Source organism: Plectropomus leopardus, chromosome 11 (assembly GCF_008729295.1).
Source record: "Plectropomus leopardus isolate mb chromosome 11, YSFRI_Pleo_2.0, whole genome shotgun sequence".
Classification (NCBI taxonomy): Eukaryota; Metazoa; Chordata; class Actinopteri; order Perciformes; family Serranidae; genus Plectropomus; species Plectropomus leopardus.
The window spans coordinates 25,768,095-25,783,723 of NC_056473.1; the positions used below are offsets into that span (position 1 = coordinate 25,768,095).

At 41.5% G+C, this 15,629-nt stretch overlaps 1 protein-coding gene across 1 annotated transcript in view; it reads left to right on the forward strand.

The window, feature by feature from the left end:
• Nucleotides 1-15,629, forward strand: part of LOC121950247 (membrane-associated guanylate kinase, WW and PDZ domain-containing protein 2-like) — a 105,159-nt gene that overhangs the window by 26,954 nt on the left and 62,576 nt on the right. The window contains exon 2 of the mRNA XM_042496189.1: nucleotides 2,401-2,517. Within this exon, the coding sequence (XP_042352123.1) occupies nucleotides 2,401-2,517 (117 nt within the window). The remainder of the gene's footprint in view (nucleotides 1-2,400; nucleotides 2,518-15,629) is intronic.

Sequence of the window (15,629 nt, forward strand, 5' to 3'; positions counted from 1 at the left end):
CTGTGTGTGTGTGGTGGAGCAGCGGTGGAGAAGCAGAGGCAGGAGGGAGGACAGTGAGGTTTCACCGAGGCGGCAGAAGATGTGCGGTGGTTGGTTGCAAGGATAGAGGACGCCTGGGAGGACAGGCTGTCTGTGGATATATACCTGTGGAGAAAGGACTGCTTTTATCAACATCTGGGCCAGCTGCTGATGAGGTGCCTGGTCTGCGATGCCTTTATCTTCACTCTGTCTGTCTGTCTCTCCATCTCTCTCTGCACATACATCCGTGTGTGTTGATGTGCATGTATAAATGTGTGTGTCGGTATCTGTGTGTGTCAAAGATATGGCCTTTACCTGAACACAAAGCTGTATATGATGACACATTTGCCAGTCTGAGAGCTGTGACAGTGATGATGCTGTTAATCAAGATTTCATCCTGTCTTCCTTTGTTTTCCAGCTCCTTTCCTGTCCTCTTCTCTCCTTTCCTCTCCTCTCCTCTCCTTTCCTCTCCTCTCCTTTCCTCTCCTCTCCTCTCCTCTCCTCTCCTCTAGCTTTGCCATTTGTGAAGTAATTCACAGTGGTTCGTAGCCTCACTAAAATGGTGTCAGTTTACATAAGATGTTATTCCAAAATTATTCATTATTGCAAAATCACAGTCACCTGTGTCAGTCTGTGCAGCATAAAGATTTTCCTCCCTGTCGGTGCGCTGTATGATCTCTTTGACGGGTAGGCACTGCATTAATCTCAACCGGTAGGCCGAACGCTGTCAAGTCAATTTGGCAGGAGGTCGCTAGAATATGCATGAGTGAGAAGACATGTTTTTCATTTGTAAATGCATGGCATGTAACCTCATCCCTCCTGCTGTCTGATGTGATAGTCTTGCATACCGAATGTTGTGTGGAGAATAAGTTCTCCTCCTCTTATCCTCCTGGGCTTCTTTGGTTGGGGATGAAGGGAGGAGAAACAATTCATGGACATTATCATGCAGTTTGTGTGCAGCACAGATATGTTGGCCTGCTCTTAGTCCTTTGCCTTTACTTATGTTTGCCGTTTATTTGACTGTGTTTCAGTTCAGTGTCTTAATGAGGAGGAAGACAGCTTGTAGAGAAAATAATAAGCAGAGACAGGCACAGATGAGGTGGTATGAGCTTCTGTCCTCTGTAGGCCTTTGTCACCCATCCTGCTGACACCACACATTTAGCCCCAAGGGGATCACGGTTTATACAATTACCATGATCTGTGTGTGTGTGTGTGTGTGTGTGTGTGTGTGTTTACTTCACTGTGTGTAGTAGCCTCTGCTGTTTTGCTTTGGTGTTAAAATCAGTGCAAGCTTTCAGTCTGATGAAGCCATTTTGACTCATATAGAATCTCAAAGCTTATTTTTTCCTTTAAACCCTTAACATAGAGTTTTCTTCCTTTACATCTCCTTCAGGAGGTTTTAGGTTGTTAAAAATCATCTCCAGACTTCACTGTCTGACAGTCGTGACAAGCTGCACATTCTGTATCAGCTTGTTCCAACTCTTTGTTGAAGCAATACAATGTTTACCCTGAACTCAAGATGAAGGATTTTTTTTTTTAATATATCTGCACCATTTCATCAAACTTAAATGTTCTAGAAATTTCCCCGCAAATTCAGACTGTATTTTTGGAAACTTTGGGATCACCAAATTTTAAAGAAGTTTTGTGGGTTTGAGTTCAACTGCACACCATGCAGTGAAGTAATGGCTGGCCTTGTAGGCAGTGAGTCTGTGCCATATGAAATTGTCCACATAATATCTGCATAATTTTTAATATGATAAGAAAATTTATATCATGATAATGGCAGTATTTCAGCTTTTTGACATAATAGTCGCAACAACAAGCATGGGTGAAAGCTAAATAGCAACCAGTCAGGAGCAACTTCAGTGGTGTGGAGTCATGTATAGATTGAAGACAGTGTTTTTTGTGTTGAGCAACTGATAAAATGTGTAATTTTTGATTTAATTTTTAGTTTATAAATAATTTGTATCTGAGTTTCCGATGTTCTTTACATACTTGTGAGATAATGTTCAGTTTTTACTGAATATTTTAAGGCGAACTACATTTATGTTGACATATACAACTCTAACACTGATTTTGTAGCAATACATTCTCGACATTAATGATGAAATATTTTCAATATTTTTGTCATATCGCCCATAATATCATATTGCAAAAATACCCTGAAATATTGTGTCATTATTTTACGGCCAAATCGCCCACCCCTACTGGGCAGGCTGCTTGTTCTTTCAGTGGCAGGAAATTCTTTCTATTACAAAAATCAATAAGATATCAGGATATCTATATCACCCCAGCAAAGTGTCATGTGTCAGGCTTGAGTGGCGTGTTATGTATCAAAGAAAGCAAGCTCTAATTTATCTCTCTTCCTGTGTTTGTGTTCAGGGGGGGTGGTTGACAAGGATTTGCGGCACTACCTCAACCTGCGTTTCTCCAAGGGCTCAGTGGACCACGACCACCAGCAGATCATCAGAGACAACCTCTACCTCCGCACCATTCCCTGTGAGTCCACATCACTGGCCTCTCTCCTTCCTCCTGGCCTCCATCGCTCCTTCAATCATTCATTCACTCCTCTTTGATCTCCTCTTTTCCTCTGCCCCACTGTGTGTCTGTTATTGTCTTTGTCATTGTCTTTCTCTCTTTCTTAGATATCGTTTCCCCCTCCCTCCCTCCTCCTCCAGCTCTATTTCCTTGTCTTTCTCTGTTGTAGTTTTCCCTCCTTGCCCTCGGGACATTGCCCTCGTGTTTTTACATCACACACACACACGCTCTTTCTCTCCGTCTCTCGCCATCTATTGCTCCTTCTTTTCCTTCAATCGTCCGGCTGCTGAGCTCTCAGCCTGAGGTTTCCACGGCAACCACCCTCTTGTCTCGAGGCTTGCGTTGCCTTGACGCCCTACCCCCTTCAGCACACGCTAGACATGCACAACACACATGCAGATATTCAAAGATAATAACACGTCACTCTCTTGGATACACGAGGAAGATGTTCATTTATCTCCATGTGAGAAATTTTACACAAATCCTCGCACAGACACTTCATGCCTGTAGGCTGCATGTGGACGTGCGTGTCTTTGCTTACATTGTGCTATCGGTGCATGTGCCTGTTGCCTATTGGGAGACGATGTCATTGCCGTGATTGACATTGAGGGGATGCCGTCCCCAGCAGCTCTGCCTGCTGTCAATACACCGAGCAGCTCGTGAATCAGCTTCTCTGGAGACTGAAGCTGCTCTGATGCTTGACTCTGCAGACTACACATGCTACTCCTTTCATGCAGCATGTGGATCGGTGTGCTGTGATGTGATGTTTGTTGAAGGGCTTTGTACTGGTCTGACAAGTTTCAGTAGTATCTTCTGTTAATAGCTTCCGTCATGCCGTCTGGATGTTTTGCAAGTAAATGTGGTTGAGTTGAATCTACCGGCCTTTTGGCTGTTTGTGAACAGACAGATTCTGGTGCAGAACCATGAGAAAGCAAAGCTACGATTTGACGTCAGTGATAGTTGTTTTTGCGCCGGCTGAGCGCTTCTACTATACTAGATGTCCTCTGCCGGTGTGTTGAGCCGCTGACACAGAAGTGATTGTTTAATACGCTCCCACAGCTGCACAGTTCCTGAGCCTCTCTCTCTCCCTCTTTTTCCTCTCCTCCCTCCCTCCCTCTCTTCTGTCGTCTTCATCTCTTTGCTTTCACTCTTTGCTCTCTCTCATGTTCCCCCTGCCTCTCTGCCGCTTTGATTTCTTTTGGTCACCACCTCACTCTATCACATTTTTGCTCCCTTTCAATTTTAACTCCAGAAGACCCACTCTCGTTCTCCTTCTCCTCTCCTTTCCCTTTTCCTACCTTTCTCAGCCTGTTGGCTGTGTAATAGTGCAGCGAAGGCAGACTGACAGGGTGAAAACTGAGGTGATGGGGACTGGCTGAGGTTCAAAACTGCAGGCCAATACACACACTTTAGCCTTGCCATGGCCGAGACCCCTTTCGGTAGCATGAACCATAGTTTTGTCACCATGTTTCAATTAAAGCCGTCTCCCAGCCCCTTATGAGAAAGACAGTTATTCTGTGTGATGTGTGTGCGGTAATGACATCCCCATAATTAACTGCCTATCACTTAACAAGGCTGATACAGTGTAATGAAGATTATAGAAATTCCAACTCATAGACCTCCTGCATGGCAGCTTTGAATCAGACGCTGAATATTTGAATTACATTTTAATACTTGCGATATTAGTGATTCCCCAGATTTTTCTTATTTTAACCGACCTGATTTAATTTGCCTTTGGTCAGCAGGTCAACTCTACTGCATATGAGAATGTTTAATTTGCATTTTGCTGCATGACTTTCTGGCAACCATCAGAGTGACACAGCATCAGACAGCTAAAAAACAGGAATGATGGTCTTGAGAGCTGCGCTGCTCGTGCCCGGCAGGCTGTTTGTTGTTGTGGTTTGGAGCGTTATAAAATCAGTGTTTTTCTCCTGTGTCTGCAGCGCTCTGACCATGCTGTCAGTGCGAGTCTGTCAGCTTGACAAGCAGACGCCACTCTGCATCACAACATGCTGTCACACTGAAGGACGTGGGAGGAGGTGTGTGTGTGTGTGTGTGTGTGTGTGTGTGTGTGTGTGTGTGTGTGTGTGTGTGTGTGTTCGTTCGTTCGTTCATACAGCTAGCAGGCTCACATGCTGACATCAACTCCTGCATCCTGTTACATCACTTGGCTCAAGGATTGGTCGTTCACCCCTCCAAAATAATGAATGTGATAATTTGCCATCTGATATTAATAACTTTATTCACATGTTGTGTCGTTGCCTCTAGACTGTCTGCTGTGTGTTTGCATGTGAGTGTTTACTTATATGTAGTTTTTGTTTGTCACATGCATTCACACATAAGCAAGCATACGTGCCAAACACCAGCAGAACCGCCTCTTTAAGGACATACACACCTTTTCACTAGGATAGAGACTGATTGCAGACGGCTAGAAAATAAGAGATAAACTAGACTGTGCAATAGTGAATCAATAGTTGCAAAAAGTGTCATAAAGAAGTTAACAGACAGAGAAAGAGACTTTGGGAGGAATGTGAGCGGAATAAAACTTAAAGTAGGCCTCATACTTCACAGGTTGAATCATTCTGTAAGACTGTCACAGTTTGATAGTCTGTTTTCTCAAGCCTTTATGAGAAATTTGCTGACACCATTTCACTTGATTCACAGGGTAACTTGTCCACCTTAGAAAATGAGTGTATAGATTTTTTTTACACCTACAGTTTGTTTGCTCTTGTCCAAATTAGGGACAGATTTGTTACAATGTTGCATATTGCCTCAATTTTTGCTTTTGTTCACACAGCAGCATTTACAAGCACACCAAAATTTGTAATGCATGAGGAAACTGCTCGCCAACACCCACTAACATCTGGCTGATTAATGCAATGGGAAAGTGTACAATTGGTATTCACACCTTGGTCACATGATAGTAGTCATGGGTATTTATCACCTCTAGCACTGATTGGCATTGATGGAAACACTACACCAGCATGAACGCACTAATTTCAGCCCCTTCACCAGCCAGATTCAGTGACGTGTTACTACTAAATATGGTCCATCTTCTCCTAAGAAGCACTAAATTATTGATTCTAAATTAGTCGGCAACACATTTGAAAGTGAGACTGAATATTTAAGAGATACATGAAGATAAATACCCACAATAACGTTTTCACAGGCCTCCTGCCATACTGCTCTCTGCTGTTTACCTGTTTTCTAGACTTCCCATACTGTCAAACCTGACACACCAAAAATAATAAAAAAAACTTGGTCTATTTGCAATGGTAAAGCAGACAAGCCTATTGTTAGCGGATTGATCTGTGTTTTTTTTTTTTCAAATGTAGTGTACGCCCTTATTTTGGTCGAAAAGGGATAAAATGAGTCTTCTGTTCCAGAAATAGATAAAAGCATCACTTTCCTGTTTCACAATGGAGCAACAACCAGCAGGTCGATCTTGGCTTTGTCATTGTTGCATCATTTGCATTTATCACTTATGCAAGTGAAACAGTTTGAATATGTTGCGCGGCTACAGCTGGAAAATAACATGTTGATGCACTGGAGTCTTTAATGTCAAAAAGGTCCAGGAGGAGGTGCACATTAATTGTGAACTTTGACATGCTCATCAGCCGAAAATATTTCCAGACATCCATCAGATATGCTTGTGGTCTTCATGCAGCATACACCTGTTTAGTACTGATGTAAAAAAAAGGGGGCAAATGCAAACTCTTTCTACCTGAATTACACACACAAGCACAGTGCAGCTGGTTGTAGGAGCAGGTTTAATCCAAAAAAAGGTGCAATGCTTCCCCCAGCTGGGTCAGATTATATTCTCATCACAACAAACCATTCTGAAATACACCAGAGTTTGTTTGTAACTTGACGGAGACCATCTCTTCAACGAGTTCTCAGTCCAGTTTTTTTGGTCAGCACCTGAGCATGATTGCTGTGTTCACACCTGCTCAAACGAACCGCACCAGGAGGGTTAAACGCTCCAGGATTTGATTCCACCGAATCAAACAAGGCAGGTGTGAAAACGCCCTAAGCCTCTGCCAGAGCACCTGCTGTTGAGGAATTTAGAGAAGATTTTTAGGTGGCACTGCGTTCTGCATATGAACAGTGTGAGCGCCTCTTTGATATGAGTGTAGCTGACAATGAAATGGGGCTAAAGGAGTGAGAAGATCTGGAAAAGGGAGAAGCAGAGAGGTGGTGGTACAGTAAAGAGAGGGAGGGGAGGGAAGATGATGGATGTGGACATGGGCAAAGCGACTCTGTGAGAGGATGAAAAAAGGGGAAAAGACAGGAGAGGTGGTTAAGAAGAGGAGATCAGCAGGGGAGAGATGGGAAGGAAGAAGAGAACAGACAGAAGGTGGAATTTGAGAAGGCGAGAGTCGATGCAAGAGGATGGAGGGATGAGCAGAGCAGAGACGTGGGGAGTAAAAGGGCGGACGTGCACTGAATGGGGGTAGCGGGAGGTATGAGCGAGCCTCGTAAGTCATTCCCCAGAGAATCATCTCCTCCCCTACACACTACTCAGAGGCATCAGTAAAAGGCTCTATAAATAGCTTCAACAGTGAGCAGCACGTTTCTCTGCTCAGATAGCCTATAAATACATTCAGCTTCTGTCACTTCACATCCGCTGGTCTGGACGCATGCTGCCCTGCAGCTCTGCAGCCTCCAACAGGGAATCCTCCTCTGGAGTCGACAGAGGTGGAGCGGATAAAGATGCTGATGAGGAACATGGCCAAGACGCTTAGGATGGTGATAGGGCTGACAGACGCCGCTGATAATGATGGCAGTAATGAAGATGTCTATCGCGATGATGGGAGGAGATTTGTGGAAAATGACACCTTTTGACCTTGATACATGCAGAGACTTTGACGCACAGCTCTGTCTGCGAAGTAAATGTCTGTGCAAATGCTAAAAGGAGTTGTTGAGTGCTCTTTTGCAAAATGCTTCACAAATGCAGCTCTTGCACTTACAGCTTGACTAAATAGCTAAATTTAAGCCCCAAAGTGTTTTATTCTAGATAATATCCAAACCGAAAGGAAATTAATAGCAACAGGTAAACACATAATAAATGTAAAATGCGTCTTGGAAGAAGTGAGTCATTTTTTTATCTTTTTTTTGCGAAAGAGGGTTTTTTTTTTAATCTTTACTGCACAAAAACAATAATGCATCTACTGTATATGCTTATTATGTCGAAAAATGGAGTATAAAAAGTGATGGAAACAAACACTATAACACCTTAAATTCATAAAGTGTATTGTAAAACTTAGAGATACAGATGAACTTCATTTGGCCACAAGTTCTGGCAACATACAGCCTTTTGTCCTCATTTTCTTAGTTAGGATCTCTTTTCATATCTGATTCATCTTTTATTTCCTGTGATTGCTTGTCCAAAATTATTTCAGACATTTTGTCTCCTTATTGATGGTCAAGAAAGTTCAGGTCCTTGTAAAACCTGAAAGGATTTTGATTTGAGATTGGACCACAGTTGGTCAGTTTCTGTACATAATGCCAAAAAGCAGTTTCTCTCTTTGAATACTTTCTATGTGTGCTTTGTCTGAGCATTTAAAAAAAAACAACAAACATTTGCAAATGAGTCTGTAGAAATACACAGACGTACACTTATGCTGTTTGAGCTTTAGTTCAAATTAAATGAATAATTTTAAAACTTTTGCTCTGTTAGTGTTCTGCTTTTAAAAATCCCCTCATGGTTTGGTCATTAGTGTGCTGTTGTGAATTTGTGTGAAGAGTTTTCAAAGTGTGGACAGGGATTTGAAAATTTTGCCAGCAAAAAGATGTAAAAGTAAAAGTGTGAGTTAATTGCTTTCAGGGAGTTGAAAGTAAAAAGCAGTCACCAACCATTCAGATATTTCAAACAAGAGTACAACTGTTTAGTAGTTAGTAGCTTGTAGTTTTCTCTGCTGTCCTCACAGTCATTTTACATTTGTATGACCTTTCGGCTCAGACTACGTGGTTACCAGCGCTGTTTTGGCAGTTAGGCTTCATTCATTATGCTATTGAAGCTGTACAATCTCTAAATACACAGGGACAGAATCTGCACTTCAAAATGAACATTCGGTCCATTCATTTGTGATGATTTCCTCAGCAAGTGGAGCTGACTCTGCAGCGAGCCACCAAATTCTCCCACCTCCATCTGTGTTTGGTTTTTTTATTTGACTGGCTGGAGAAAAATATATGAATTTTGCATCCAAAAATGTGTCCTGAAAACGAACCAAGAATGTAGGTTCAGTGTAGTTTTTGTAGTTAAGATGCATTCCTATTACTAACTTGTTAAATCCTATTTGTAGATTGCTGATAGTTACTAACATGGACGTGAGTGGGCTCTAACCCTAAATTGGTACTGTGACTGATGATGTCGGGGGAGGAAGAGGAGTGATGACTGTTATTTGAGGATGTTTGTCATGATGATTACAGTGAAGCTGAACAAGGTGACAAAGAAAAGATTAATTTCTTGTTTGTTTGTGTCTGTGGTGCATTGATTGTGTATATGTACAAAGGCACAAAACTCCCCTATACGAATGTACATGTTTGTATGTGTTTTTTACACTGACACATTGATTTTTCTGTTCATTTGTCGAGATTTAATGGGCCGAACTGATAAATAATAATGAGTGTTACACGCCATCTTTGTTAAGTTTGTGTGTTTGCGTCTATATGAGAGAGAGAGAGAGAGATACATCATCCCGCAGGGACTCTCTCCTTAAAGGGGTGATTTGCCTGCTGGCTTGCTCTTGTTAAAGGGCTGGCTGACATGCTTTGATGTGGTTCTGGGCTCCCTGCAGTTTGATTGGCACACTGGATTAATGTTGTTCCACAGATGAAAGAAACTGCAAGGGAATTATATGAATTTTGTGAAACGAAAATAGCAAATATTGAACATGATTAATGAATTGGTTATGTTTGCAACGTGTTTTCCGTGTTAAGCTCTGGACAGGTGTAGTCTCATCTTCTTTCCCTATCCTCGGTATGATCCTCTCACTCAGTGGCTAATGACAAAATGAGGTTCCTCTGAAGCCTTTTATTTTGTGCTCCTGCCTCCAGTTTTACCTCCTCACCCTCTCCATGTCTCTGTCTGCGTTGCTTCTGAGATCAGAGTAATTCGCAGTGATGAGCCAGGTGCTCAGCGAGCGGCTCGTCCTGTGATGGTCAGTAAGCGCTGACACCTCAGAGAGCTCGACTGTTTGTTTACTCTACCTCCACACACACACACACACTCGCATACAGACACACACAGAACTGCACACACTGCATACCAAACACCACACACCAGCTCCGTGTGTGTACATCATCATGACCCCCACTGTCGTCCTGCGTCAGTCAGCTCTGCAAACTAATAAAGGTGCTTTTCAGCCTATCAAGACTGATTTCCATCTCCACAGAATGCACATCAGTACAGGAGTAATCCCTCAATGTCACCCAGGCACCAGCTCCACCAGACGCTGATCCACTGAGCAACACAGTTGTCTTTACAGCTGCAAGTGGACCTGACAGACAGACACTTGATGGAAGAAACTCCAAACTTGATGCAACTGTTACTAACTTCAATTAACGTTGTTCTTTCCAAGCTTTTCTGTGGAGGAATGGAAATATTTCGTTTCCTCGTCATTTACATGACAATAACTTCTATAATAATATCATATTTTGTCTTAATCGTGTCATCACTTTGTTTGGCCAGGTAAAAGCAGATTGTGATGGCAAGTTCAAATACACAGAACTTGAAAAACAATAACAAAATACTAAATACTAAATGTGCTGAATACAAGAATTAGAAAATGCAGAGGTTAATTCAACAGAAATACTGATTTAAGGGGATTGTAAATTGTAGTAATTAACTCGTTTAATTAACGCCTGTTTAGCTCAGACACAGCTGCTACATTACCTGAATTTTAGTGCTGATACCGAAACACCTTTGTTTTTAATACATTAATTTTTTTGATTAACGGCACATCACTGCTGTAATGCTATACCATCCTTGTACCTTGCAGTGAAAGTAATAGTTGAAGTCATACTAATAAACACTTAATATCTAGTTTCTTTAATCCGTAAAAATGACAATTCGCCTTATTATGGGGGGGGTAATGTGCTGGTCTAATACTTATTGCAGCCTCTTTTACCAGCTGTGTGTAAGTTCAAACTTAGCTTAGTTATGAAATCAATTATTAATGAGTTTTCATTTATTCATTTATAAAATTAAAGAGGTTGCACCACAGAGATGAGTTACAGCATAACTTAACATAACAAAGAATGATAACGATTGTTCTAGAAAATTATTCTAACTTGTGGAAGGTGGGTCCACAACACAACACAGCCACTTTTACACTGAGATCACATTATAGGGTCACAATGAAGCCCCCTCTTTACACTGCCCTTGCATTTTTACACAGAACCAAACGATAGTGGCATCATTCAGACTGTAGCTCAGCCAGTCCCTTTTTACCTGTTTAAATATCTTTAAAAGACCAATGCAACAAATAAAATACAATTTTCAACTTGCAAGAAAGTGATTTCAGCTGTTATCTTGACACAGAAAGGTTGGTTCTGCCTTAAAATGACTACATTCAGTTCAGTGTATATATACTTGACAGATTATAGCCCACTTAGTCCCTTTTAACCTGTGTAAATAGTACCTTTAAAAGACCAATGCAACAAATAAAATGCAATTTTTAACTTGCCAAAAAGTGATTGCAGCCACTATCTTGTTACTGAAAGGTTGTTTCTGCCTCAAAATGACTAGATTTAATTATTGGGGGTTTTATTTGACCAATTGTAATCACTCCAGTCATTTTTACCTGTGTAAATACCTTTAAAAGATACAAATAAAATGCAATTTTCAACTTGCCAATAAGTGAATGCAGCTGTCATCTTGTTACTCAAAGGTTTTTTTTGTCTCATTAATTACATTACATTTAACCTTAGACCTTTCATGAGCCCTCAGCCTTTCATGGGTCTCCTCCTGGCTTTGGGGCAGAGTTATCTGTACCCTTTGCCCCCCCTAACGGCGAGCCTTGTACTTTATTACAGTCCTTGAGTATATGCACTTAATTAATTTCCAGCACTAGTCATCAGAGGAATACTCCATAACTGATATTACAGTAACTGGGATCAATGTACAAAATACAATAGTATTTCTTTAGCCCTGAAAATTAATAATCCAATCACTGTAAATACTCTAAAACATAACCTGAATTTGACTAAATGATATTCATGCATTTTTAAAATTTTACTCAAATGCGAAATTTAGTTTTCCTTGCGCTGGATGTCAATTTGTGGCCTGTAAAAACAAGATATTTTTCTCTCATCTTGGTAACAGTGATTTCAACCACTTGTAAAATTTAAAAAGAGAGGAGAAAAAAAATAAGAAAACATCGGTGAATCCCAAAAATCAGTGGGTACGAACAAAATAATAACAAGTCGTGGATATGAACAAAAATAAGAGAAAATGTCTTCATATGTCGTATCTTGCATGAAGCCCAGTGTGTATCACAACAGTCAGCTTTTAACTAAACTCTGTGTATCTGTAACCAAGTGAGCAGCCCAATCTCACATCCATCCGAAGAGGGATTTACACTCGATTTACACTGGAGAGGTGAAATCCAAATCCCCATGTCCGCCCAGCCCGCAGTCCCTATCAGAGTCAAACCTGCCTGCTTAAACTGCAGCTGAATTACTCTGAGGTAACCAGGTGTGTGTCTCAGTGGCCAAGCTGTGACAGTTATTGATGGATTAGGTGCGAGGAAGCACAGACCTGCAGCTCTGCAGAGCAAAAGGCCTCGAGCTGAGGACCTCAGAGACTGTAACTAGTAAAAAGGCTGTGTACGCAAAACGGCCGAGTGTCATATCTGACATAAATATTATTTTTCCGCAGCTAATGTAGATGTTTGCTTGTTACCATGGCAAGCCTGCGTTGCCAGGCACTGACGTGTTGTCGTGGTAGCAGACGCTGCTGTCAGTGTGTTGCCATGTTGCGTTTCTGCATCTGTAGCCCGAGCTTTGTAGTGTAAATAAGGATGACTGTGTGTGTGCTCGATCATACCTCTCCTATAGACCTGCTGTCACACTTCACATCTGCGAACCGGAGAGAAGGAAGAGGGGAGGGTGAGCGGTGTGAGTGAATGAGACGTGAGACCAAAGTGCGAGACTGAGCTTGAAGGAGAGACAAAAGAAGAGAAGAGGATAACGAGGGGGAGAGGGAGCGGATTAAAAAAGACAGAGAGGAAGTAATGGGGACAAAGCGCACCAACAGAGGAACAAATGGATGGAAGAGAAATGAGGTAAATTGGAAACAAGAGGAACGAGAGAGAGAATAATAGAGGAGGGCAATTTGAAATGACTAGATAGATAGATAGATAGATTCAAGACTGAGACAGTTAATGAATAATAAAGCTGCAGTGTGTGTGTGTGTGTGTGTGTGTGTTGTGTGAGATGCAACCACAGTCCTCACATTCCTCCATGCTCTCTTGCTGCCGTGGTGCTCTGCTTGCTCTGTGCTGAAAAGGATTCTGGGTAAACAAGTTGAGGGTTTTGAGGACAGTGTATTGTGTGTCAGTTTTTTTTCTCTGGTTGCAGGATTGTGTCTTGAAACCCAATGTTCCCTTCATATTCCCCCTTGGGCAGTGTTGAAATCGGATAAAGATTTGCAGCTGCACAATTAGATTGAATTGGAAGATTTTAATGTCTTTTGCATCATATTATGGATGTTTTTATAGATTTTAGTGCGGAATCGAGTGGAAACCTCAGAAGCTGGAAAAGGAAGCCAATGAAGTGGAAAAAACTGCAGTTCATAAAATGGCCTCTTGAGGCTGGCTCAAAAGCAAATTTTATCTCCATAGGCCCTCATGTATAAATGCTCAACTGTACAGCTAAAATAAACATGTTAAACTTGTACAGCCTGGTATAAAAAGCAGTTTTGGTGTCTATAGCTAATTTCAGCACCCATCAAAGCTTCACGTACAATTTATTAAGACCCAAAGTTTTGCATATTTAAGGGCAGATCACCTTGAGTGATAGGTTGTGTGCAAGTCATAACTGGTCGCTATGGACTTTACATAGTTATTATAGGCCACCAGTGTTTTGGTTATTTCGCTCTCTGCTTCTAGCAGACACACACAAAGCAGGGCTTTTGCAGAGCTCCAGACTGTCACTTAGTCATGTTTTGCGACCATGAAGCACTACTGCGATTTGCAAATACTATTGATATAATATGTGAACTGGAGGTGTGTGTTTGTATCTGCGTAGCTCCGATCGGGACTGTTCACATTTTGCAAACATGGAGCACCAGTGCGACTTGCAAGCATTAGTAATATATGAATTGTAGAGCTGTTAGTGTGTTTCCAGCTCACAGTGAATGGATCCTCACAGTTAAAGGCGCCGCAGTATCTGTTAAACTGTCTGCTAAAACGAATATCCAACTGTTGACCGGATGCTTCGAGTCTACAGCAAAAAACACTGACAAAGTAATAGCACCATGGGTCTCGCTCTGATTTTTTCAGTTATAAAATATTTATTTAGTTATTTATTTTTTTGCCTTTTCATGCCTTTATTATAGTGCAGTCAGAGAGTGACAGGAAAGGGGAAGAGAGAACAGGAATGACACACAGTAAAGGGCCGCTGCTAAGGACTCAGCCTACATGGGGTGCACGGTCTACTCTACTACGCCTCCCCATAAAATACTTTTAAAATGTCATTATTAAATATTTTAACTTCCTTATAACTGTATTTTATTAAATGTTATTATAACAATAGTGAATTTAACTTTATTATTTGACTGCAGCTACTTGATTTAACTGTATCGTAACTGCAGTTCATTCAGTAATTTTTTATTCTAGATGTATATCGTGTATCGCGATATAGCCATAAAATATCGCAATAATATTTTAAAGCCATATCGCCCAGTCCTATACTCAGCTGCACAATATGCACATGTAGTGATGGACCTACCGAAGCATCCAGCTCAGCTAAAGAGCTTAGATAAACTGCATCATGTAGACACAAGACATGCATTCAGAAGATAAATGTGTCTCTTTCTACCATGTGCAGCATTTTCAGGTCACATACATTAAGCCCAGAGGACAGGTATGCTATCAAATCTGTACCAGCGGCGTGTTTGAATCCTCCTCATCCAGTTCACATGGGGATTATTGTGAAAGAGCTTCACACTTATTCACCTCTTGGAGGATATTTTTAGTTACTGTTAGATGTGGTGTTACCTCTGTCTCTGTAACAAATTCCCTCAGACTCCCAAAGCAGCCTGATGGCTCTGATGGATGATATACTGAAACCAAGAGGGGTTTGAGCGACAAACACACAATTCATATATGTGTGCGTTGAGACGCAGCAGGAAACTCAGGTGGGACTGTGTGTATCCAGTTTTTCTCATCTGGGTTGGTTGCTCAGTCCAATTAACGTACAATTGTTCAGGTATCATAACTACAAATACTGTAGGAGTCATTCTTTAAACAATGAATCTCAAAGCTCGAGACATAATGATACCTATGGCTCTGTGTCTACAGCTCAACTAATAATGACTAATAAGAAACGCACACTCGGTTCCCTGCACACACCCCTCCACATTCCCACACATACTCACTGAGACAGCAGAGACCACCTTCCCCCTACGCTTTATTATGATAATCACTCCATCGATAGTCTATTTTTAGCTCTGAATCTCCCCCGCTCTGCTTTTCCCACTTGGTGACTTCCTGTCTAATTATACAAACATACGTATGAATACTCGTGCACATTCTCAAACCCACTGGCCTCTGTGGATGCACAGTGAGGTTAACCAATCATGCTTTTCCTCCTCTCACTGCCTCGCTCTGTTTGTCTCTGCATGCCACTCTTCTGCCTCTCTATTATTTAGCAAAGGTCTTTGTCCTCTTATCGTCTGACACCCAGCTGAGCTATTTCAGTATATCAGCTATTTTAGCTTTCCCTCCAAATGGAATTTCCTTGTTATGTTTCTACGTAATCTCTTTCCCTTTTTTTCTCTCTTACACACACTCCCACCAATGTGAAAATATTCTGTAGGGCTCGGTTGTCATGGTTTGAGGCAGAGA